This window comes from Doryrhamphus excisus, linkage group LG11 (assembly GCF_037039965.1).
Source record: "Doryrhamphus excisus strain RoL-2023G ecotype Guam linkage group LG11, RoL_Dexc_Guam_v1.1, whole genome shotgun sequence".
Taxonomy (NCBI): domain Eukaryota; kingdom Metazoa; phylum Chordata; class Actinopteri; order Syngnathiformes; family Syngnathidae; genus Doryrhamphus; species Doryrhamphus excisus.
The window spans coordinates 17,659,646-17,683,087 of record NC_136367.1 but is presented as its reverse complement, the minus strand read 5'-3'; the positions used below and the strand labels follow the sequence as shown (position 1 = coordinate 17,683,087).

Genomic DNA, 23,442 nt, shown 5'->3' with positions numbered 1-23,442 from the left:
AATAATACAACTGTTAAATTAAAAGAAAACTTTATTCACAATTCACATGTGGCTCTGTTTACAACGTGTCGCACCAAGAGGGCTGTAGTGACCAGCGGATCTAAAACTCATTCATTTTCTCACATCTATGACAAGATGGTGACTATTTCCTGGAGTTGGCTCTTGCTGCAATCCGCCTGGAGTTGTAATCCGCTTTCTTCCACCGACAGGTGATATTCCCGCTGGCTCGCCGCAGCATCAGCGGCTCTCCCTGAAGCACGGGCGACATGAACATAAACACATTCCCATATTCTCCAGTATACCACTTATTTTATCAGCTTACCTGCTTTACACATCCTTGCCATGATAATACAGGCTATGGTCAGGATCACAAGAACAATGACGGACAGCAAGGCACATCCGATGCTCAGGTTCACATACAGGGTGTCGTTGTCTGGTCAGAGGTTAAAGTAATATTATTACAAACATCAACTAAGATGACTAATCACATCTTCTTCTCCAATGATCGCAACCTGGCACCCATATTTTTATTGAAGTCATTACTGATGAGGGCTGCACGCGCAGGCCACACAGCTAGGAGACTCGAGTTCAGTTCCACCCATGGCCATCTCTGTGTGGAGTTTGCAGGTTCTCCAAATCCAAAAAAACAAATAACGAACAAGAACTGGGATATAACTTTCCCACTTTTGGACAGAATTAGTAGAGATACTCAATAGTTTTAGGCCACCATTAAATTGACACAAGTACACACACTGCAAAACTGCAACCATTCTGTCCAGTGGGCAGTGATCAATTATATAATAATCATTATTATATTATTAATTAGCCTATTAACTCCGGTTTCCTCCCACATTTCAAAAACATGCTAGGTTAGTTGGCGACTCCAAATTGTCCATAGGTATGAATGTGAGTGTGAATGGTTGTTTGTCTATATGTGTCCTGTGATTGGCTGGCCACCAGTCCAGGGTGTACCCCGCCTCTCGCCCAAAGACAGCTGGGATAGGCTCCAGCACCCCCCGCGACCCTCGTGAGGAGAAGCGGTAGAAAATGAATGAATGAATTAGCCTATTATTATTACAATCATCATTATTCTTCTTCTGCTAGTATTAGCCTGCTTATTGGCTTGCTTATTAGCCTGCTTTTACCTATTACGTATATGAAATTTGTCAGAATTTTTTTTTTATTAAAAAAAATCACAAAAAAATCAATAAGAAATATCAAATTATTTAGAGGGGCTTAAGAACATTTTAGGTGGGGTTGAAGCCCCCTAAAATAGGCCTAATGACGCCACTGTGAAACACATTGTTGTTATTATTCTTATGAACATTGTAATGGCCAAGAACTACGTTAGTGGCGTAGTGACACCTGGCGACTTGCAGGCTAGCGACTAGCTTGAGCACACACTGGAATCCCAAAGGTAACGCTACGTAATGAAGCTGTCTATTTGTTTTAGACTGACGTTGAGTACTAGCCTGAGTACTAAACCCAATGCAAAGACTTTTCATGTACGTACCGTGTCTACTGCAGACGGAGTTGTGGGTTCCATTCCCTGGAAATTGCTCCACGAATCCTTCCTTTCTGCACCTGCAGACCGAGAGTCAGCGTTTTCATTCGGTGGTTCATACTGGCATAGCTTGGCAAAAAAAGGAGAATGTTTCTACTGTGTCCGTGTTCTGCAGATGTTCGTTTCCACATCCCAATATTCATGATCAGGACATGCTGCTTTGCACTCATAGTGCATCAGGTCTGCAGCAGAGAATGTTGGAGAATTAGTTTCCATGTGTTTGTTTTTTGTTTACATTTCATGTGTGGGAACATTTACCTGTCTTCACGGCTTTCTGGCCGGCAGTGCAGTTGTTTTCCTGGCATTCTGAGCACACCTCGTCGATGCACAGGAAACCAGGGCTGCACGAGCACTTTGTGTTTGTGGTTGGAGAGCAGCTCTCTTTTTGTTCTGTTGAAAGACAATAAATCTTCAGTAAACACCGCTTCCTGCAGGTCTAGATTTCTCTAGATGCTGGATAGACACACGGCAAATTCTCCTTTGGTTCTTACCTCGGTGATCACCTTGACATGATTGACATTGCGCACATTTGTCAAAGATGTTATATTTTTCAGAGAAGGAGCCATCAGGACATGGCTCACAGACAGTTTGCGTTGTGTTTGTGCAGAGTTCCTTCAGGTATGTTCCTTCAAAACCCAGATACATCAGTCAGGCCCTCATGTATTATCTTCTCGTAGAGATAGATGAGATGAAATACCATTTGTTACCTGGGCGGCACATGTAGCAGCATCTCCCGTTGATCAAAGTCTCATGAGTACCACAGCCTGAAGCGTATCGCAAAATCCAATTGCACAAGAAAATATACAGAGCTGCTATGGAGGGGTGAAGAGAAACCATGATGGACAGCACTCTGCTTATGAGCATAGTTTTTATGTTGGCTGTGGGAGGAGTCTTGGCTGCTCTTTGTGTGAGCCCACCAAAATAACATCATCATTTTATAAATATATTTTTTATAAATATCACCAATTCATGAACAAACACATCCTGGGCTCAACGTTGGATGTTTGATGGGAAAGTGTTGACTTTTCCAAACAAAATTATTTGATTCCATGGATCGATAGATGGATGGATGGATGGATATATATATATATATATATATATATATATATATATATATATATATATATATAGATATATATATAGATAGATAGATAGATAGATAGATAGATAGATAGATAGATAGATAGATAGATAGATAGATAGATAGATAGATAGATAGATAGATAGATAGATAGATAGATAGATAGATAGATAGATAGATAGATAGATAGATAGAAGCTCCAAACAAATCACATTGTTTTTTTTTTTTAAACAAATTTTTACTGTGGCGAAAAGTTACATTGGAGTCCGTACAAATGAAGCTAAGAGGATAACCCAAGATAGCGAGTTCGCTCCCAAGCCTCGGGCAGAGTATCCAAGCTCAACATTAGTCTTAATTCTGAATGTGAAATGCATTTTGCACATGTGACAACTTGTATTGATATTTTGATATAGACCCACTGAGATCATAAATAACAGTACAGTAGTGTATTGTTGGTAAAAAAAAAAACAGGCCTGGTCCTTTGTTGGTGAAGTTTGTGTACTTTACACACGCTACACGACTTCTCAGAAGCCACGTAGACCCACAAGCAGATTTCTTTGAAGCCCAGTGGCTTAAGCGTGTCTGCAGAAACATGCACACAACTGCCTTCTGCGCTGTGTATCAATATGTTTCAAATAGAGATTTTAAATCATACTTCCAGACACGTTCAATGTGACAATGTTCTAGTAATTAAGCAAATAACTTGTTTCAAGATTCCACAACATCCACAGGATGCTGCAATTAAGAACAACAATGTTTTCAGCCTGAGAGACAGAGAATCTGTGCTGAGCTAAAACGCAGTAAATAACATTTCTTATAGCTTGTTTCTGTCCTGTGAATGACGTAGAAAAGTACTAAATGGATCCAGTTCATTATGATGATGTTGTAATGTTATGAGTTTCCAGATATTTCACAAAGACTGTGAAAGCATGGGAGGGACTTTGACGTCACTCGTGGAAAAAACCCCGACCACACACACACACACACACCTGCGACAACATGTTTGCCACATCGTTGTCTGCCGAAGACAAGACACAGATGGGGGTGGGGTCGGGGGGGCTTATGATTAACATAACAGACATTTAAAGATGACAATCTTTATATATAATATGTGAGCAGTTTAATAGGATACATCATCCACACAGTAAAAACAAGTTAAATATAGTTAAAGGTCAACAAGATCATCAAGAACTATTGCTGCAAAATATACATTTTCTATGCCAGTTATCCTGAGGGCATGCTGGAGCCTATCCCAGTTGAGTAGATGACGGCCGATTAGGGCTCCTCTGTATTTAATTTGAGAAAGGAGGGACGGCCATCCCCCGCTTTCTTCTACTGTGACACAGTGAGTCGCCTGCAAGAAAAAAAGAGCTGAAGTCATCTTGTGACCGAGTGGTGAGCACGCAGGCCTCACAGCTAGGAGACCCGAGTTCGATTCCACCCTCGGCCATCTCTGTGTGGTTTTTGTATGTTCTCCCTGTGCATGTGTGGGTTTTCTCCGGATACTCCGGTTTCCTCCCACATTCCAAAAACATGCTAGGTTAATTGGAGACTCCAAATTGTCCATAGGTATGAATGTGAGTGTGAATGGTTGTTTGTCTATATGTGCCCTGTGATTGGATGACGACCAGTGCAGGGTGTACCCCGCTTCTCGCCCGAAACAGCTGGCTCCAGCATGAATTAATTAATTAAGGACAGATTTTAATAGCTGAGCACTTTGGTTTGTACCTTGTACTTCCTGATGGGGGCGCCACAACCACAGGAAACTCACATCTCACTCATACAAGTCTACAAAGTTCCCCCCAATTGACTTGACGCATGCGCAACTGTGCCACCGCGGAGAGCGACAAACGACTAAGGAGACCGAAAGCGAGAATGAGAAGCAGTAAAACTAGGGGGAATATGGGGAAACTATAATAACCTTTCTCGTCGATGTGGTAAGCAAAGACGCTCTTTGGTGGTAAGTAGTTTGTGCTGTCCTTCCAATTGACTTGGCACGCTCACGCACGTGACGCATGCGGAACTATACCACCACGAAGAGCGACAAACCAGTAAAGGAGACCGAAATTGAGAATGAGAAGCCGTAAAACTAGGGGGAATATGGGGAAACTATAATAACCTTTCTCGTTCGTCGATGTGGTAAGCAAAGACGTTTTTTGGTGGTAAATAGTTTGCCGTCTCCACGCCCCCATTTCCTGGTTGTTGGGGCCGCCCGAGCCGACTTGACACGCCCCCAAAACGCACTTGGCGCATGCACAATTACGTCAGGCGGGGATTGACAGAGAAGAAAATGATGACAAGATCGAAAGCGAGGATGTGTAGCAGTACAAGTGTGTAAAATACGTGCTATTCATTAATTAAAGTTATTCAAAGTTTCTGTTGACTGTGGTTACGACATATTTCCGATTGCTTATGCATATTTTTTCAATATTAACATCAAATCACATCATCAAATCACCATAATCAATCAATGGTGAAAAAAAAAGCAGAAAGCCAAGATACTTGTACGTAATTAGTAATCATTCCTATCGGTTTACCATGCCGTCGATTACACTATATTACTTGAATGCATTAAAACGCATATTGGCGCTACTGGTCCGGTACTTTCTTGGTTCAGATCTTATCTCCTGGATTGGACACATTGTGTCATGTGTGATAATGCAAGGATCTTGCCCAAAGATACTTCGACATGATCACAGCAGGGCGGAGGATCGAATCCACAACCGGCCCTCCCTCCCATGGAGCAATTGCAGCCCTGCCCAACAACAGTCATTGTATGATGCCATGAGAGGTTTCTCGTAGAACTCCACAAGAATAGATCTTGTCATCTTGTAAGCGATGAAACAACAGAAAATAAATGTAAACTACCTACGTCGCACTGCCGGCTGTCTTCTCACACAAGGAGTAAGGTGCATTTTACACGTCAGCGCAGTAAGAACAAGCAGTCCGACAATTCCAAAGATGAGAAAGGGAATGCCTGTGGAAGACAGAATGATATATTTAGTAGGGTTGAGACTGCATTGGTATCAGTATTTTCCACTGTTTACTCCCGCTGTGCAGCCTCTCCTCCTCCGTATCTCTGCAGGGATCTCCAGTCGCTCGGTGCTCAAAGCTAACAGCTGCTCCCGAGTGTAAACAATGGAGCAAGACGTAAACTACAAACGTAACAAGATGAACAGCAAAAAATATGTAATGACCACATTCCACTACGGTTGTAAACGTGGCACCGTCTAATCCAGCTTCTGAGCTCCACGGCTCCAGCGGTGCCTCTGACAAAGTGTGTCAGACAATGAGTGCTCCTCCATGGAAAGGTGAGGGCCGTCAGGTCCTCCTATACCCACTAAACTAGAAAGTGGGCTTTGGAATTAGTCTGGAGAGCTTGGGAGTGTGACCAATCACAGCAGAGTGGCCGTGGGTGGAATGAATGAAAACAGAACGTTTTGGAAGTCCAAGGAAATCTAGCTGGAATAGGTGCAGATTGTGGAAGATCTAGAATGCTTTGTGTAAGGGTTATGGCGTGTAGCTTCTCTGTAGGAGTCCACTACTCAATACAAAGGGCCTAAGATGAGCATAATAGGTCCCCTTTAAAATATATGGCTTTTAAATGGTATCTTAATGCGTGTATTTTGGTGAGTATCCAATCGTCTACCATAAAGAGATTGCCATCCTTGACATTTGGATGGTGTAGAATCAATAACACAAATAAAGTGTCCTACCAATGTGTTGGTTATTGTTGTTTGAAGGCTGGGCGGGCTGTACTTTGTCCTCGGGGGTCACGTGATGCTCTGCGGTGCCGATGGTGGTATTCAGATGCGTGTTGTCAGGACTTTGAGCCCCTTCATGTGGACGGTGGGGTTTTAAAGTCGTGATGACAGACGCAGTGGCGTTTGATGTCTGTGGCTGGCTGTTGCAGAGGACGTCAGAGGTGCTGCTGCCGCTGACGTTGACGCCAGACGTACACCTTGGATGCAAGGGAAGAAGAGGCCGGTTGTGATAGGACACCGCTGGTGTTTTTCTGTACAAGAGAGTGACGCCACATACTCTTTCCATTTAAAACAACGGGAGTTGGGACGTCGGCTGAAAAATCCATGTTCACATTGTGAGCATTCTGGTCGGAAAAACAAAATGAATTCAGCACAACTGTTGATCGAAGAAGCCATGTATTTCACACAAAGGTTGCCTTTGGTACCTCCTTGCCTCAACCCAAAGCCAACAGCACATTCGCAGGTAGAAGAATCCGGCTCCAGTGGACTAAATCCTCCTCTGCACTGACATTTGGTGTCTGTCTCTTTGGTGCATTTCTCTTTCACCTCGCTTCCCGACTCTGTAAAGGAAACACTTTGCTTTAATTCAGGTTGAAAATTTAATTCAGGGGCTCGGGGGGTCGGGGCCAGGTGGGTTGACTGGCGGGGTTGGTGGTGTGCTTCAGCAATGTCCTGGGGTTTTGCTGGGGTGTCCGATGTTCCCACTCTTCTTTTGTTGTTTTGTCTTATGTAAGATTCTGTGATTACATGTGTGGAAAAAAATCACTTATTGAATTGGTAACTGCAATGGCGTGGAGAAGGGGTAGGATTTAATAAGCTTTGCTTCTTCCTGCTCCTTTTCAGACATGTGTAGTAATGAGGTGTTGTGTGTGTGCATGTATGTGTGTATGTATGTGTATATATATATATATAAATATGTGTGTATGTATATGTATGTATATATGTGTGTATGTATATGTGTGTATATATATACTATATATATATACATATTGTAAGTGTATTGTATTGTAAGTGTATATGTGAGAAAGAATAATGTAAAATAGTATGCATGTCTGAAATAAATTAAAAAAAGAAAGAAAGAAAATATTAAATCGTTTTTTTTTACCTTGGTTACACTTTGTGCACGGTTTGCACTGTTTGGAACGATTCTCTTCAGGCTGGTGATAGCCGTCAGGACAAACCTGACATCTCTGACTCCCATTTGTGTAAGTCACTGTCCGCTGACCTTGATATTTTTGTTCAAAGGAAAGGGCAACTGTTAAGATGCAAGCAGAACGCAGAAGAAAGGAACATATTTACCTTTTGGACAAGACAAGGCATCCAAATCCTCAATGAGCTGATGAAAAGTCATACTCAGTAAGAGCACTCTGAGAGGAAGCATGCTTTCTACTTGGGTGATGCGACGACACAGTAAAGCAACCTGCTGAGAGGGAATCACCACTTATAGAATTGACTTATGTCAACCACGTGCCTCTTACGCCATCAGCAACACCTCCTCTATTCATTTTTCCTTTATCATGGGGGTGATTCATTCATAGCCACGCTATAAAGCACAAGTAGAATTTCATGTTATTCTATTATTTACCAGTGACTAGTCAATATTCTATTCGGGTTGATTAAAATCATTTTATAATGTAAAAAATAATAGTGTATTTTGATGATGATAATACATGTACAACAATAAAATATTTGACGCTTTACAACATTTTTTAAATCAATCTTTGCATTGTTCAAAATTATTTTTAAATATATAAAAATCATGTAATATAGAAAAATACTAATGATTCAATAAAGGTTCACAAAAATGTCATTTTAAATAAAATCTAAAAATAATAAAAAGTAAAAAATATAATAATAAATATACAACTATAATATACAAAATAATTAAATCAAGCATTACAAAAATGAAAATGATTGATTATCATCCATCTCCAAAGCCACCAGCTCACACAGGAAAATGTGTAAAAAAACAAGTTTGGGCAATTGAATTGTTTTTAACCTTTATGTGTTTTTGTCACTCTGCTGCGGTAACGGAGTACCAGATGGGAAACTGTGCCACTTAAAGTGTTTTCTGCCAGTAAGAAGATGCTCGTACTTTGCATATGGCTTCATGGAAACCACCACGCACACATTATTGTTCTCGATGAATATGCATGCTTCAACCACATACTGTAGGTTGTGTTGACAAGACACCTGTGCTTCTTTTTAACTGAGCTTAAAGGGATGGATTGTTCCTTGTTCTTATGTTTTTGAACAGAACTGTTGAAAAACATTTTAAATGAACATTTATTTATGTAATCAAATACAATTATTAGGACTTATTAATATTCTGTATGTTGGTTGTTAAGTGTTGGTAACACTGAAAGGAAGGAAAAAAGCAAATTAAAGAAGGAAAAGGTTTGTAGCATACTGCTACTCGGGTTTATTGACATCAACATGTAGGTCATATTTCTGCAGTATAATTGATTTTTTTGACGCATTTGTATATGAACATATACATATATTCATTGTGTTCACTCAATAGCATCCATCAATTTTGTCAGTGTTTGCACAGCGTATAACTTTATTTTAAGGTAATTTCTTTTATAGTTCAGAGCTCGGTAATACATTAGATACAGTACATTGTACATTACATTGTACTCTATTTCTTTGCCTAGCCCCGCCCACTTCTCCGGGACCCTATTATGGCGGACTTTCCGCTCCATGCCCAGACTTCACACTTTTTTTAAACATTTTATTACAAACTTCAATTGTACAAAACAATATAAGCAGAATGACAAGACTTCACACTCTGTTACATTCGTTTGCAGCAGAGTCGGCAATTCTGTTTGTCACGACTCCAGCTCCGGTTGTACGGCATGTCGTAAAACCGGCAGGGCGGCGTACGGCATTGTTGAGCAATACGAGCGATTCTTGATGTTGACTTTTTGATTTACTCTAACACCATACACCTACCAGTAAGTTGTGAACTGTCTAGCGGTGAAAGCCGAAGTGTTTCATTTGACGGATTAGTGTCGTTAAATACGCCTAAAAAAGTGTGTCTGGTCCAAATGAGTGGTCGGGGTTCGCCTCTGTGAAAAAAAGGGAGAGACATAACTGCAACGGTTTTATACACTCATTTTAAGCCAAGTAAGCGATGCTGGTCACCGTTTTCTGCGCACCGAGGGATCGGCCAGAAAGCACATTTGCCCTCGATGTATCCCCGGAACTGGAGCTGAGAGACTTCGTAGCACTTTGTGAACTAGAATCTGGAATCCCTGCAGAGGAAATTCTGGTAAGCTGCCGGGGAGCTAATGTAGCTAGCAGCTAGCTGGTTAGCTTGCTTTGCTAGCATGAATCATACTTTTAAAAAATGTATTTCTGTAAACGGGGTACAACAACGGGGAAATTCCGTACAGCAGTTACCACTTGGATTCAATGTTTTTTTATTTAATTGACTTTGTTGGGGACATGAAATGATCCGAAACGTAATTGTGATGAAAGTGTGTTTTATGGTCAAACAGGCTCGTGCAGAAGCTATGTTGTTTAGGCTAATAGATAACCAAACAATACACATTTTGTCCCATCGTGACAATATTAAAGACAATGATAATTGAGTGACAATGTTATTGATTTCAGCGAGACATGGTTTATTTCTTAAAGCCCGGATGTTTTAATTGTAAATCTAGGGTTTTAACTCATTTTATTCTTATTATTTTGTGAGTAGTCATTGTTACAGATGAAGCACACGGTACATCTTTTACATCTTTCTCTTTATATTTTCACCCATGCTTAGATATCCTATGTCGAGCAGCCCCTAAAAGACCCGACCCGTGCCTTGGGAACCTATGGTGTGAAAGATGGAGATGTGGTGGTTCTCAGGCAAGCGGACAGAAGACCACTTCCAACCCAGCCGACCTTCCCAGGTAGGAACATTTAACATGTAGGCCTGTCACCATAACAAATTTGTGTGTGACCGATATTCGATAATTCGGTGTAATTTTTTTTCTATGAAGATTATCATTCTGTCATGTCACAGTTGAGCCACCTAATTTCATGCAAAAGACTACATAAAGTGTATTCATCTTTTTTTGTGTGGATTTGTAGCGCTCCTGTTTCAGTGCCAGTGTTGTACTGAGCAGAATAATGTGCCTCCAACCTCTGATTATCCCAGTGATTATTTAGATTGGGAGTGTCTTTGGACTTGTCCACACGTAGCATACAAAGTCAACAAGACGCAAGAAAATGTTGATTGGGAATCTTGCCAAAGCATGTCGGTGTTGGAGCCTGCTACCAGGACGCCGCCTCGGATGTGAAATTGTTATTTGAGCGAAGATCGCCGACCTTAAAAGTGTTTCTTCGCCTCTGCTTTATGAAGTGAAGCAATATTTAGGATTGAGAATTGATGTTCATAGCAGTAGCAGCGTGCAAGCTAGTTACTGGGAAAAACACAGTATAGTCGTGTATCTGTGATAGTGTGGGAAAAAGTACATGCTGCGTTCAATGACCATCCCAACAAAGTGGGACAAGTCGCCGCTTGCAAAACAAACAACATAAAGATGCAAGAACTGTGGGTCCCAGACAGCCCTCGTGACAAATATTGTGTTTTTGTTCATCTATCCATACCAGCAATGACATACACTTCCACTAGATGGCAAGACGTACATAAGGAACCTGTGTAACCACCTGTGTTGTAATTTCTTCTTCAACCTTTTTTGTTGTAGAACTAATTGAGATGCATGATGATTGAGAGATCCCTGTAACTGTTTGTACATGGATCATGCTAACTTCCCAACCTTCTCGCTTCACTCTGCAGGTCTGCCCCATATCGACTTTCGCTCCATCACAGTCCCCGGCACCTCTTCTTCCAGCGCTCCTCGTAGTGCCGTTAGAGCGCCGCAGCAGGCTCCACAGCAGAGGCAACAACAGCCGCCGCCGCCTCAGCAGCAGCAGCAGCCGCTGCAGCGTAGCGCACAACCTTCCACACCGACCACCAGTCGCGGCTCCACCTCCACCCAGGGGCTGGATGACCCCGCCTTACTCCAGCAGATGCTGCTGGCCAATCCACATGAGCTGTCCCTCCTGAAAGAGCGAAACCCGCCTCTTGCCGAGGCCCTGCTGAGCGGAGACTTAGGTGGATGGAGACATTTCTGAAGATGTCATGCTTAGTTTTCTTCACGCTGTTACCGTCTGTTTCGCTTTCAGAGCGTTTCACCAAAGTGCTGCTGGAGCAACAGCAAGATCGAGCCAAGCGGGAGCAGGAGCGAATCCGACTGTTGACCGCAGATCCTTTTGATTTGGAGGCTCAGGCGAAAATCGAGGAGGATATCAGGTTTGCTTGGGAGTTTGTTTTTTTTCGGTGTGACGTGACAAGCCGCCGTGATGGCTGTGTCTCATTTTGGGATGGGTTTTGGGATGGGATTTCTCTGACCTTTTTTGTGTCTGCATATTCCAGGCAGCACAACGTTGAAGAAAACATGACCATTGCCATGGAGGAGGCTCCAGAGAGCTTCGGGCAGGTGGTCATGCTCTACATTAACTGCAAAGTCAACGGGCACCCTGTGAAAGCCTTTGTTGACTCAGGTAAAGTAGTTGGCACTTTGGATTTATTAGCTTGTAATGTTGCGATCCACATAGGAACACTTGAAGCATCATTCATTGAGACTCATCTTCCTGATCTTATCTACTGTAGGTGCTCACTACTGGAGCATAATAGTATTACATAATATAACCATTACTGAATTGCTGAGTCGGCCTCTCTAGTGCAGGGAATCTGTACTGTATGTAGCATGTAGGCGTCAAGGCGTCTGTCTTTGCTCAGGGGCTCAGATGACCATAATGAGCCAAGCGTGTGCTGAGCGATGCAACATTATGCGCCTGGTGGACCGCCGCTGGGCCGGGATCGCCAAGGGAGTGGGCACGCAGAAGATCATCGGCAGAGTTCATTTAGGTGGGTGTTTTTTTATTTTATTTTTTTTAACTTATAGCTCCAACGTCTGAAGCTGACTGACAGGTGGCTGGCGTAGCTCCAGGTTGTGTTTTCAGATGTGTGGCAAATCCTGCTGTTTTTACATAGCTGTTCCCTCTGAAGTGGCGGGTGGATACACGGGGCAGGCTCATCTAGTACAGAGCTTCACCTTTTTCTTCTAAATATATTGTTCTTTCATTTTGATAGACAAATTATACCGCATGCAGTCCTTCCAAACTTTATGATCATGGAACGACACATTCCAAGCATTTTTCCTTCTTCAAAATAAATACTAAACATTCTCACGTCACTCATCAGTGTGTTCCTACCATTCTAATAGTCTAATGCATGGGCAGTTGTGTAATAATAGGTTATATTCTATTAGAGATGCACAGTGCATTATTTCTTCCATTGACTTTAGCATTTGGTACAAATGGGAAGTCACAACAGGCCGTTAATATCACACACAGGTTAAAAAGGAGTGCTTGATTTGCTCATCTCTACAGTACGGATAATCTTCCTTCATTAGATGTTTTTCGTAAATTTGCGGTGTCAGGGGCGACATGGCTCAGATGGTGGAGGGGTGGTCTCCCAACCTGAAGGTTGCGGCTTCGATCCTCCTGTAATGAGGTGGAAAAGACAATATTTTATCAGATTTATGATGTCATTATTTCCTCATTGTGCACCCATAATTCATATCTAATGACAGTTCCAAGTGGCCCTCCATGAAAATGTGTGTGACACCCCTGGAATAGAACTTTATTGACATCGTTACAAGAGCATTGAAAATCAGAACTTCAAAAGCGAGTTCCTTTTCTGATCGATCAATTTTTGTCACTTCAAAATCAGGCTTTTATGACTGTTGGAAGGAACATCATGAAAAAGTCAATTTAGTCATTTTTAGGGGATCTTGAAAAGCTAACTTTACACCAAGTCGTTTTGTTTGTGCAGCTCAGGTCCAGATTGAAGGGGATTTTCTTCCATGTTCTTTCTCCATCTTGGAGGACCAGCCCATGGACATGCTGCTTGGCCTGGACATGCTGAAGAGACACCAGGTACAACCGCCGATCCCATCCGCTTCATGATCATCTACACTGAAATGTGTTGTTTTTCATGCTCGTTTAGTGTTCAATCGACCTGAAGAGGAACGTGCTTCTCATCGGCACAACGGGCACGGAGACTCGTTTCCTGTCCGAGGCCGAGCTGCCAGAATGCGCCCGGCTGGCCTACGGGCCCGAGGGCCGTGAAGACGGCCGTCCAGAAGAGATAGCGGACAGAGAGCTTGCGGAGGCGCTTCAGAGGTCCATACATGAAAGCGGTAAGAAACATCTCCACTTGTCAATGGGTTGTTTTTGTTTGTTTGTTTGTTTGTTTTTCCCCTTCGCACCATTAGAACGACAAATGCATGGGCCACTTTTCAACTCCATTCACGCTGTTGTATGATCACTTCATGCAGTCACAGCATTAAATATGAACAGGCTCTTAAAAATGTACATAAAAGCAAGAAGCATTGTTGTTCTACATTGATACATTAGCAGACATTACTAGGTAGACGTTGCAGTGTAGTTAAATTGCATAGTACTGTGCTAGCAGTGGTGGTCTCGATCATGAGGCGAGAAAAAGGCCAAAATGTGATTTGTGTTGCTGCATGTGTGTGTGTGTGCGCGACCGCTAACTCTCTGCATCCCTCTGCATGACGTGTGCTGTGTGTTAACCTCTGAGCAGGGCAGCACTGATGCAAATGGAGACAGCCGGAGAGGGTCCAAACAATCAGGTACTGCAATATCACTTCAAGCCAGCCATCGTTTGTGCTAAGTCCATTGCTTTTGTTTTTTTTTTAAATTATTATTATGGTTTGATTTATGTTGCAAGATCTGCTAATTCAGTTGTATGCATTGTGGATCATGAAAAATACAATTACATGCAGCTAACTGTAGTAAATGTTAGGGATGGGGCTGATGCTATTCGATATCTGACACCAGCGCAATTCACATATCGATATTGCCAAGAGAATACCGATCCATGAAAGTGAAAAAAATTGTGGATCGGTGCTTCCTTCCAAAATGTGCAAACATTTTCAATCTACAGTGGAAACTCTGAAGCTGGACAGCATTTGTTTTTGTAACAGATTTGCTTAGCGCAGTGTCACCATCGTCAAACCGCACGGGCAATCACACATCTAATTAAAAAAAAATGTAGGTGTAAAAATAAGTTAACATCACTAAGATGTGGGTGTCACAAGATCCTGCAAAATTATAACGTGACGGCCTGGCTTGAACAGAGCGAGCCCCTTTGGCCAATCATACAGACTCTTTGTCTGGCCGGGTGGAGGCGGGGCTGCGAACATACACACAGACGAGTGTATCAAATGAATATTATATTATATAATATTATATTGACTTGATATATTTTCATTGTGCAATGTTAAAATCTCGTCTAAGGACACCCCTACTGAGAAGTGATGACTGCACTAAACTGACGCCTGGCATGGTGTCAACCAAGATGGCGGTCTACCTTATGAAATAAGTGTTGCGAAACAGCCAACGTGGTGGGAATGATTCTTTTGTGTTGTAAGATCACATCGGTTATGCGCCTTCATGCATGACGGCGGTTTTGAACGCCAAAGTTTTGTGTGTCAGGGCTTTCATTGTGTGACAAATGTAGGTTTGTCCAATAACAAAGCTCCTCAAACACCTCCAGATGTTTATTTGTTCACTATGTTCTCCTCCCAAAAGACACTGCAGATGGACAGACTACCTCACCGCAGCCACAGCCATCGTCAGCACCCACAATCTCTGACCAAATGTCCTCACCACCCACCAAACCCTCCCTCAGCCCTTCCCCCAGCCAGCAGAACCAAACCCTGGATTCACAGTCCGCCCGGGTCCCTCTTGATCAGGCCTCAGTACAAGGACTGTGCCAGGACCTACAGGCCCCCCAGGAGCTTCCTCTTCCTACAGAGGATGATGGTTCTACACCACAGCAGGTATCCGGTCCCCATCTGCCAGACAATAGCATCTCTGTTCAAGCACCCGGGCCCAGTCAGTCAGCAGATGCCCTCCAGTGTCCAGAGGGCGGCCCTGTCCCTGGAGGATTAACCCAGGTCGAGGACAGTTCCCCCCACCCAGAGCAGCTGCCCATGGAGCAGGAGGTGACTGGGTCCGGTCCACCTGAAGTCACAGAAACATGTCCTACTGATCCCGAGCAGGACTCCCCCCACAGTGTGACTAGCTCATGTCTGGACCAGCCCGAGGGTGAGCGCTGCCCCACCTCCGACGGCATCCCCTCTCTGGCCGCCGCCCTCATGGAGCTCCATGAACTGCTGCTGTCCAACAGCACCTCCCTCCCTCTGACACATCCAGTTACACAGGACCCGGAAGCGGCGGCGCCTCATATCATGCCGCAGACCCAAACCAGAGCAGAACCAAGCGATACCAAAGCCAAACCAGCTTGTGCTGCTTGTGAGGGAACCTCTGAGTGTCTTGTGCCGGATGGAGAAGAAGCAGACTCTGTCGAGGGACATCTGGAGCCTCCAGAAGTATCCACAAGCGACCTCAGCATTTATCATCCTGAGGCGGAAAGTCCTAATTCTGCCGGGGACTTCAGGGAACCCCCTGAGGGGCAGCAGGGGAGCAGGACTGCAGATGGAGGAGCCTCTGACACAAACACCCCTGACATTCTCGGCTCACATCTCAGCCCTCTACCCGGCGAGGAAGTCTCAAGCACCTCCTCCTCGGCCACCCCTCCTCCCGCCCAGCCCACACCTCGAGCTCCCTTTACAGAACAGTTTCCGGCGGAACACATCCAGAGAATCCAGGCTGCAGGTTTTTCTGCCCACGATGCTGCAGAGGCTCTAGAGCAGGCGCACGGGGTCGTGGAGCTGGCTCTGCTGGCTCTCCTGGCCCGCAGCATCACCGTGCCCACCTAAGACTCCGAGCCGCAAACGTCTGTCTTACTTCAACTTTGGTTCTGATCCAGATGTCTCATCCCTTCCCAGCGGGGGGGAGAACGTCATAGCAGGGATATGCTGTCACAAGTACTCATCTTACCTGGTGTGTATTGCATGCTGATGCCTAGCGCCCATCTCCATGGTTTGAAGGTATTTTCTACACGAGAATTGCTTGGGCTTTTTCTAATGTGTTCCATATTGTTCCATGCACAATATGTCATTTATTGTTCAACCATTAAATATATAATTTGCTATCTTGAAATCTTTGCACTGTTAAGAGTTTACATTGGTAGAGCAATACCTTTTCTCCATCGGACATCAAACGGAAGGCTCTATCATCCTCAGTAATCAAACCAATCAAACTGTATGTACACCACATATACAATACGCAGGTTATTTAGCCTTTTATTTGTGAAGGCTGTATGAATATTGGCTGTCTGTTTTATATGTCAAAGACCAGGTGCTTGTTCCGATTGCGGCTTACTATTCCAGTGTCGTCATACCGTACACCACGGCTTTATCCAAGTCATCCTGCGGCAGATTGATTGACTTTTAATCTTGTATCAGATTTTAAACGGCAAATAAAGTGGATTTAGTATTTGTATACTATGTGACAAAGGAGGTTTTATGATTTATTATTTTATTTGCATTTTAAATTGCCTAAATGCATTGTCTTTTTTTTGTTGCTTGTGGTTATTTTATTTTATTTTTACTGTTGGAATGAGCTAATTCAGGCTAAAAAAAAGAGCAGGTGTTTTGCATTGTGGGATTGCATTTAATCACAGTGACTGTGGACAAGCTGATGAAGACCATGGCTCAGTGTGACAGCCCAGATGAAGCTGGCAGTGCAAACATGATCACAGAGCTTATCTCCTACTTTGAAAACCCCCATCCAGGGGACAGCCACACGCCGGTGGGGGGCTCCGGCGCAGAGGGACCGGGAAGCGACCCTGTGAACCAGTAAGACTTACTACACCACAAACCTTTCATGATGTTTTACTTTGAATTTGTTCTCTAGTCCTCCTCTAGACATCTCATCAGCCATCAGATCAGTCACTGCGACGGGGACGTGGAGTTTTGGGAAGATGCACGCTCTGCCAAAGTTGTTCTCCGTTCCTTCACACCGGGAGGATGACTCTCATTCACCTCAGCTGACCAATCAGGATACAACAGAAGAGTAAGATGTTAGGAACGGTGTTTTTATCTTTGCCTTAATTAAACAACCTTCTTTGTGATGGCATCCAGGCCAGACAATGTGGAGGAAGAGGAAGTGCCGAGTGTGTCCTTCCAATCAAAGTACATTCACATCTGTAAGTTTCCTCACTCTTTGCCACGGGGGCACAACAGCGAATTAGCAGGGGAGTTTAATGTCAACATGACATCTACCGAGTGGCGTTTATGCGATGGACGCATAACCTCTGACCTGAAGTCAGTCATGTTTGCCACTGTACACTTCCCCTCCTTGGGCAGGATTATAGGACTGGAACGCGGCCCAATCATAGAATGACTGCGCTTAAGCCGCTCCGTACAAGCTCTTAATGATAATCCATTTCATAGTATAAATACATGTATATATTTATTCGCATAGAGGCCACTTTTAGGGGGGTAAACTGCTTGATTAAAAGTATTGTTCACTCTCTATGCTACAGTCCCCCTCTATCAGGACTACTTTCTGCAGGAGGTCAAAGAGGACCTCCAGCGACTCAACACAAAGACCTCTCTGTCAGAGCTGGTCAGCCCCCAGTACCTGCGGGGTCTGCAGTCCCGTCTGAGCCCCCAGCAGAGCTCACCCAAGCTGTTGTGTACCCCTCCGCCTCCTCCTGATGGCCATGTGATCCGAGTGGCCCCGTGCACCTTGTGGCAGGACCTGGAGGAGGTGAAGGCAGCTGGTCTGCTGGGCCACCTGACCCCTGGACAGATTCGCCTTCAAGAGGTTTGGCGCTCTTGCAGCCGTTAGGGGGCGTAGTTTTACACTAGACATACTAGCAATTTATTCTGACCACATAACCTTAACCCACCGTAACACTACATTAATTAGGGCTCGGAAAAGCGATTCCTTTTATCATGAGTCGCTCACTGAAGTGAATCGGGTATTTGATTCACTCGAGTGTGACAGAGTGCATGTGCGCTCTCACGTCTCGAGCATGAAGTCACCCATAGCATGGCGGCAAATTTATGTCTTAAGTTTAGAAAAAATATATTCCATGCTAACTGGTTCGCTTTTTGTCTAGCTGGCTAGAGTTAACTCGCTATGAACGAGACATGTATATGTTGTCCATCTCCAAGCATTTCATGTAAGTAATCCCGCTTGTCTAAGTCTTTAAGAATACACATTTTTCTAAATGTGTTTTTCATCAGTGTATGTTTGAGTTGATCGGCTCAGAGGCATCTTACCTGAGGAGCCTGGGCGTCGCCGTGGATCATTTCTGTGCGTCCAAGGCCCTCAAAAGCACCTTGACCCCGATGGAGCATCACATCTTGTTCTCCAACATTCGGCACGTGAAGGCAGCCAGTGAGAAGTAAGACGATGAGGATGTTTGTGTTGCGTTCATGGTACTGGTTATTTGAAATTTATTTATATCCCAGATTTCTCATGGACTTGGAGGTTCGCCTGGGAGAGAGCGTGTTCATGTCTCACCTGGGGGACATCGTGCTGGAGCACAGCCCGGCCTTTCGTACGCACTATGTTCCCTACGTGACCAACATGATGTACCAGGATGCTCTCGTTAACAGGCTGCTGTGAGTCGGCGTCAAGGAGCTCCTCTTTCAGCCGATGCCGTGCCTTTCTTCACCCCCGTTTGTCCTCGTTTCATCCAGGCAGCACAACCGAAACTTTGTGTCGTGTCTCAAGCAGCTGGAAGGCGAGCCGGTGTGCCAAAGACAAAGTCTTAAGTCCTTCCTCGTCCTTCCCTTCCAAAGAATAACTCGCATGAAACTCATTCTGGAGGTAACGTACAACGTTTCACTTCTCCTTGTGAATGTAGTGTGCTACCTTAGCCACTAGGTGTCACCAAAACAGGATGTACGCTCTCATAAGGATAAGCAGTATAGAAAATGACTAATCATAACACCGGCTACTGTTGGCGCCATAACCTGCCACAAGCTAAGAAGCAACTTGAAACCTCTGACGTCTCTTCCTGTCCGCCTGGCATCACGGTCCCCCAGGGAACACAAGCAGGGGTTATTTAGGTCTTAATGTCTGTTGTATTGGATAATGCCAGTGTAAAGCCGCCATCACAATACATTGATGACAATAGCCACCGCAGGAAGTACACTAGCTATAAGCTAATGTCAAAGTCTTATCTTTTTTTGTATAGCTGTCTTATTTTCTCTGATTACAGCTACTATATTTTGTAATATTACTTTAATATATATGTAATATTTGTTCCCTCTCCCTTCAGAGTATCCTTAAACGGACGGAAGCAGAGTCTGAAAGTGTGTCCTATCTTGAAAAAGCAAGGCAGGCCATCCATGAGGTAATGTCGTGGTGCAAGAAACGGAAATGAAGATAACCCCCTAGGAGAGAGGCTTGAGGTGACTCGGGATCTGGTCCTGGGAACGCCTTGGCATTCTCCCGTGGAGGGGGGTGGGGACCGCCTATGCCCTGGATAAGCAGTAGAAATGGATGCATGGATAAAGGTAGGTAACATGTTTTTTTTGTTTTTTTTTCTAGATAGTGAGGGAGTGCAACGAGGGTGTCCACAAAATGAAGCTAATCGAGCAACTGGTCTCCTTGGAGATGCAGCTGGATTTTGGCAAACTGAAGGTTGCTTTTTGACTTATGAAGAGCCTTTCTTGTCTGATGGAACCTGAGCGGGTTGCCTGCCTTCCTTCCTGTCTTTCAGACGGTTCCTCTGGTAGTGAGCGGCCGTTTTTTGGTGCACGAGGGTCCCTTGAGCCGGCTGACTGTGGAGAGTGGCTCCAGCACGAGAACATCCCTCACTGGTGCCCACCTTCATCTCTTCAATGACCTTTTGATCATGTCCTCCAAAAAGTACTTGCACTCTTTCCTACAGCCTGCAGGGGTGGACATTTAAGCTATCCGCTATGCAGTTGTAAAAAGAAAATGATCATTGGATCCATTCTGTCTACTTCTGCTCAGAGACCAGCACTTCCTGGTGGAGGACCATGCAGAGTTCCCCACACATGTGCACGCCACACAGTTGAAGACAGAAGCCCTGGGTTTGCCGCCGGAGGCCTTCCTGCTGCGTCTCTCGCGGACGCACACCGGACGCCCGACCGCCTTGATACTGGTGGCACACAGCAGGTAGAACTGGTATCCAGTCATGCAGCCGTTGGTGGTTAAAGCGGCATCTGCTTTGGGTCACAGGTCAGACAAGGAGCGGTGGATGAAGTTGCTGGCGCCGTCCACGCAATGACAAACATTTTAATAATCATAATTTTACCTTTTTTTTTTTTTTAAAGTTGCACATTTGCTATTGACTTGTCACTTTCCACGTGCACGGTGGCAACACTTAATATTCTCACACGTTCAACACACAATCACAAGTGAAACTAACTTTACCATTTGAATTAAAGCACATTTCTTAATAGCAGTTGACGTTTTTTTCCTAAAATATTTAGGAGCGATTATTAGTAATGACAGGTGGCTTGTGGTTAAATACACTCCTGATCCACATGTCCATGTGGCAGCAGTGGATCTTACGGAGGTTCTAAGTAGAGCTTGATGATGGCAGCATTCAAGTGTAATGGATGAAAAGTTGAAGAGCACAGCCTTTTTAAAAGGAAAAATGTGGATTGAATGTGATTTAGCGTCAGGCCTAGGGCAGTGCCATTGCTGCTGAGCTTGTAAGAAAAGTCATTTTACACTTCTCCAAAACGTCCTGAGGCTCATGGAACTAAAGGATCCCATTGGCTGTCCGTCAAGAACAAATCATATCCAAAGGCCTCGTCTCCCAAATTAGGAATTAGGAGAGCACCAAACATTGACAGTTTCCTCCATCTACCTGTAAAGGAACAATGTAGCTTCGGGTTGTGCAGGGGCGTCAAACGGTAGCCAGTGATGTTGCAGTGGGCATCCCTAAGGACCGAGGGTCCTGGTCTGTGTGGTAATGACGGTATAAACTGGTAAAATAAGTCAAAGGTAATACTAGGCAAGTTTATTTCTAGAACACAATTCATAGTCAAGAGTGCTGATAAAATACTTTCAGGTATCAAACTTTTGATTTGCCAAAGTTGAGGCTTGTCGCACATCTTCTGGAAGACTGTTCCAGGTTTTGGCAGCATAAAACTGAAACAACCTTGCCGTCTTCACCGACAGGAGACCAATGCCTGATATGGTCTTCAGTATTGAATACCAACACACTCTTTGGTGTTACTAGACCCGATAGAAACACAAAGTCCAGTAACTGTGGGCCAAATCACCCAGCTCCTCTTCAAACTGCACTGTCTGAAGCCCCCCGTGTAGGACTGAGGTCTGCACACCTCAAGTGAGACTTCATGCCCCCAGCTGCGGCTGATGTCTTGCTACGACACAGTCCTGATGCCACAGGTTCTCGGCCAGGCAATCCAGGAGTGGTGCTACATCCCCCAGCCCGTCGCCGGCTTCCCCGCCTGTACGCATCAGCGGCAACCTCCACGTGTCCTGGAAGACACTCAGGTCTTTGTCTGGGACATCACAGTGCATGAAAAGATCAAATCTGGGCAACACGACTGTCAAGGAAATGACGGCTGGTCTGATTTCATCCATTACAAAGTGTTACTGTTATCAACATTATGTAACAAATAGTGCATCTCTAATAAGGATACTTTGTACCAACTACTAAAGACACCACTCGGCTTCCATATGGGTCGGTCCACTTGGCAATCTGGTTGGCTAGATCGTCAAAGGACATCCTGTCTGTGAAGGAGAACAGGAAGAGAACTGCGTCCACACGCTCCTTACAAGACTGGGAAGAAAAGAGGTTTTCAAAGAGGTCTTTAGTGTGGGTGTGTGTGTGTGTGTGTGTGTGGTGGTGGGGATGTACACACCGGAAGCAGGTGGTCGAATCGACGCAAGGCGTTCTCCCCACAGTCCCAGAGCTGGAAGCGAAAGAAAAGGACTCTGTTGGTTTCTCTCAGCTTCACTGGCCAATACACCACCGTTGTTTCGATCCCTTTTTGGACACAGAAAATACCTGAAATATCTCAACATGAACAAAGCGAGCAGGAGCCTCCTACCTGTGGTTTCGTAATGCATGTTGGGTATTTTCACACCAGCCAGACGGGCAGCGAGGGAACTTTTACCAACACCGCTCTTGCCAGACAGGAAGATCTTGTAGTGGACTGTGTCTACGGCTTCATGTGGGGGCATCAACGGAGACTCCAGCAAACCTGAAAAAATGTTAAAAGTAGTGTAGCTATTTTTACTAAATGCAATTCCACAACATCATAGATTATTAGTGCGATTAATATGAGTTTTTGCTATATTTTGCACGGTATCAAAGTCCCACAGAACTGACAAATCCGCTGATCCCATACTAAAAGTTCCCCAAATAATAATACACTCACGAGTGTATTTTTTTCGACATACCAAAAATCTTCCGTTTCTTCTTGTGCAGTATTTTGCTGAAATATTCTTTGCTGTCTTTGCATCGATGCCAGTCTCTTACAATGAGAGATCCGCATTTGGGAACTGCAGTCATCTTGGCGAAGCTAGCATCACACAAGCAAGCTAGCTAGCTAGCTAGCTAGCTAACGTTTCAGTTAAAACGACCGATTGCTTCGGAAACCAACGTACCATATTAACTGCAGAGTTAAACTTGAATATGCATTTATAGTTTCAATTAATACACATTTATGGCGATACGGTGAAATACTAAGACACTTTTAGGCGATACTAACACGATAGAAACATTGGTAACCCTTGACAACCGCTCATTCGCCATCTTTTCCGGTCCGGAACCGGAAGTGCTTGTGTTTAATTACTGGGTGTCACATGATGTCACATCCGAATGTTGTCCTCGGTGCCTTAAAAACGTGTATTTTTAACTAGAGGTCAGGTGAAATCACAGCGAAATGTCATAAACGGTAGGCGCCGTTCTCACATGTGGTAAATGCTACTACCAAGAGTCCATCGTGACTGGAAAAAAGGAAATGCGGAGAAGCCACCTTTTTGTGCTTTGCTAACCTGTAGCT

At 44.3% G+C, this 23,442-nt stretch overlaps 5 protein-coding genes across 5 annotated transcripts; 2 read left to right on the top strand and 3 right to left on the bottom strand.

Annotated features, from left to right (window-relative positions):
* Positions 1–19: 19 nt before the first annotated feature.
* On the bottom strand, positions 20–2,425 carry tnfrsf18 (tumor necrosis factor receptor superfamily, member 18). The gene is made up of 7 exons (XM_078794912.1): positions 2,272–2,425; positions 2,056–2,190; positions 1,823–1,954; positions 1,662–1,746; positions 1,514–1,584; positions 323–433; positions 20–250 (listed from the first exon to the last, which is right to left on the bottom strand). The coding sequence occupies exons 1-7, from the start codon at positions 2,399–2,401 to the stop codon at positions 126–128; spliced, it is 789 nt and encodes a 262-aa protein (XP_078651038.1). The 5' UTR covers positions 2,402–2,425; the 3' UTR covers positions 20–125.
* Positions 2,426–3,762: 1,337 nt separating this feature from the next.
* LOC131104873 (uncharacterized) lies at positions 3,763–7,798 on the bottom strand. The gene is made up of 6 exons (XM_078794568.1): positions 7,709–7,798; positions 7,515–7,634; positions 6,687–6,969; positions 6,362–6,606; positions 5,518–5,622; positions 3,763–3,999 (listed from the first exon to the last, which is right to left on the bottom strand). Exons 1-6 carry the CDS (start codon positions 7,788–7,790, stop codon positions 3,938–3,940), a joined length of 897 nt encoding a protein of 298 aa, XP_078650694.1. The 5' UTR covers positions 7,791–7,798; the 3' UTR covers positions 3,763–3,937.
* Positions 7,799–9,260: 1,462 nt separating this feature from the next.
* On the top strand, positions 9,261–15,200 carry ddi2 (DNA-damage inducible protein 2). Its single transcript, XM_058070399.2, has 10 exons — positions 9,261–9,683; positions 10,185–10,314; positions 11,205–11,522; positions 11,594–11,720; positions 11,844–11,971; positions 12,210–12,338; positions 13,308–13,411; positions 13,482–13,674; positions 14,082–14,130; positions 15,092–15,200. Exons 1-9 carry the CDS (start codon positions 9,546–9,548, stop codon positions 14,090–14,092), a joined length of 1,278 nt encoding a protein of 425 aa, XP_057926382.1. The 5' UTR covers positions 9,261–9,545; the 3' UTR covers positions 14,093–14,130; positions 15,092–15,200.
* A 1,867-nt stretch (positions 15,201–17,067) lies between these two features.
* LOC131127945 (rho guanine nucleotide exchange factor 19) lies at positions 17,068–20,874 on the top strand. Its single transcript, XM_058070364.2, has 12 exons — positions 17,068–17,265; positions 17,324–17,482; positions 17,551–17,615; positions 17,955–18,238; positions 18,664–18,824; positions 18,892–19,044; positions 19,123–19,252; positions 19,707–19,781; positions 19,979–20,071; positions 20,151–20,299; positions 20,408–20,572; positions 20,636–20,874. The coding sequence occupies exons 1-12, from the start codon at positions 17,108–17,110 to the stop codon at positions 20,682–20,684; spliced, it is 1,641 nt and encodes a 546-aa protein (XP_057926347.2). The 5' UTR covers positions 17,068–17,107; the 3' UTR covers positions 20,685–20,874.
* Positions 20,875–21,405: 531 nt separating this feature from the next.
* Positions 21,406–23,197, bottom strand: cplane2 (ciliogenesis and planar polarity effector 2). Its single transcript, XM_058070411.2, has 5 exons — positions 22,838–23,197; positions 22,486–22,638; positions 22,297–22,421; positions 22,075–22,214; positions 21,406–21,965 (listed from the first exon to the last, which is right to left on the bottom strand). The coding sequence occupies exons 1-5, from the start codon at positions 22,947–22,949 to the stop codon at positions 21,764–21,766; spliced, it is 732 nt and encodes a 243-aa protein (XP_057926394.2). The 5' UTR covers positions 22,950–23,197; the 3' UTR covers positions 21,406–21,763.
* Positions 23,198–23,442: the final 245 nt, after the last annotated feature.

Bases quoted from the DNA above. Each gene is read 5' to 3' on its own strand.
- tnfrsf18 (XM_078794912.1), bottom strand. From the start codon at position 2,401: ATGGTTTCTCTTCACCCCTCCATAGCAGCTCTGTATATTTTCTTGTGC. The intron at 1,747-1,822 runs GTAAATGTTCCC...TCTCTGCTGCAG, and splicing joins CCAGAAAGCCGTGAAGACAG to ACCTGATGCACTATGAGTGC. The intron at 434-1,513 runs GTACGTACATGA...ACCTCTGACCAG, and splicing joins CTCCGTCTGCAGTAGACACG to ACAACGACACCCTGTATGTG.
- LOC131104873 (XM_078794568.1), bottom strand. From the start codon at position 7,790: ATGCTTCCTCTCAGAGTGCTCTTACTGAGTATGACTTTTCATCAGCTC. The intron at 7,635-7,708 runs GTAAATATGTTC...AAAAATATCAAG, and splicing joins TGCCTTGTCTTGTCCAAAAG to GTCAGCGGACAGTGACTTAC. The intron at 5,623-6,361 runs GTAGGACACTTT...TGTCTTCCACAG, and splicing joins CAACAATAACCAACACATTG to GCATTCCCTTTCTCATCTTT.
- ddi2 (XM_058070399.2), top strand. From the start codon at position 9,546: ATGCTGGTCACCGTTTTCTGCGCACCGAGGGATCGGCCAGAAAGCACA. The intron at 11,523-11,593 runs GTGGATGGAGAC...TTTCGCTTTCAG, and splicing joins CCTGCTGAGCGGAGACTTAG to AGCGTTTCACCAAAGTGCTG. The intron at 13,412-13,481 runs GTACAACCGCCG...ATGCTCGTTTAG, and splicing joins ACATGCTGAAGAGACACCAG to TGTTCAATCGACCTGAAGAG.
- LOC131127945 (XM_058070364.2), top strand. From the start codon at position 17,108: ATGAAGACCATGGCTCAGTGTGACAGCCCAGATGAAGCTGGCAGTGCA. The intron at 18,825-18,891 runs GTAAGACGATGA...TTTATATCCCAG, and splicing joins GTGAAGGCAGCCAGTGAGAA to ATTTCTCATGGACTTGGAGG. The intron at 20,573-20,635 runs GTAGAACTGGTA...TTTGGGTCACAG, and splicing joins ATACTGGTGGCACACAGCAG to GTCAGACAAGGAGCGGTGGA.
- cplane2 (XM_058070411.2), bottom strand. From the start codon at position 22,949: ATGACTGCAGTTCCCAAATGCGGATCTCTCATTGTAAGAGACTGGCAT. The intron at 22,422-22,485 runs GTAGGAGGCTCC...GTGTCCAAAAAG, and splicing joins CATGCATTACGAAACCACAG to GGATCGAAACAACGGTGGTG. The intron at 21,966-22,074 runs GTATCCTTATTA...CGTGTTGCCCAG, and splicing joins TCTTTAGTAGTTGGTACAAA to ATTTGATCTTTTCATGCACT.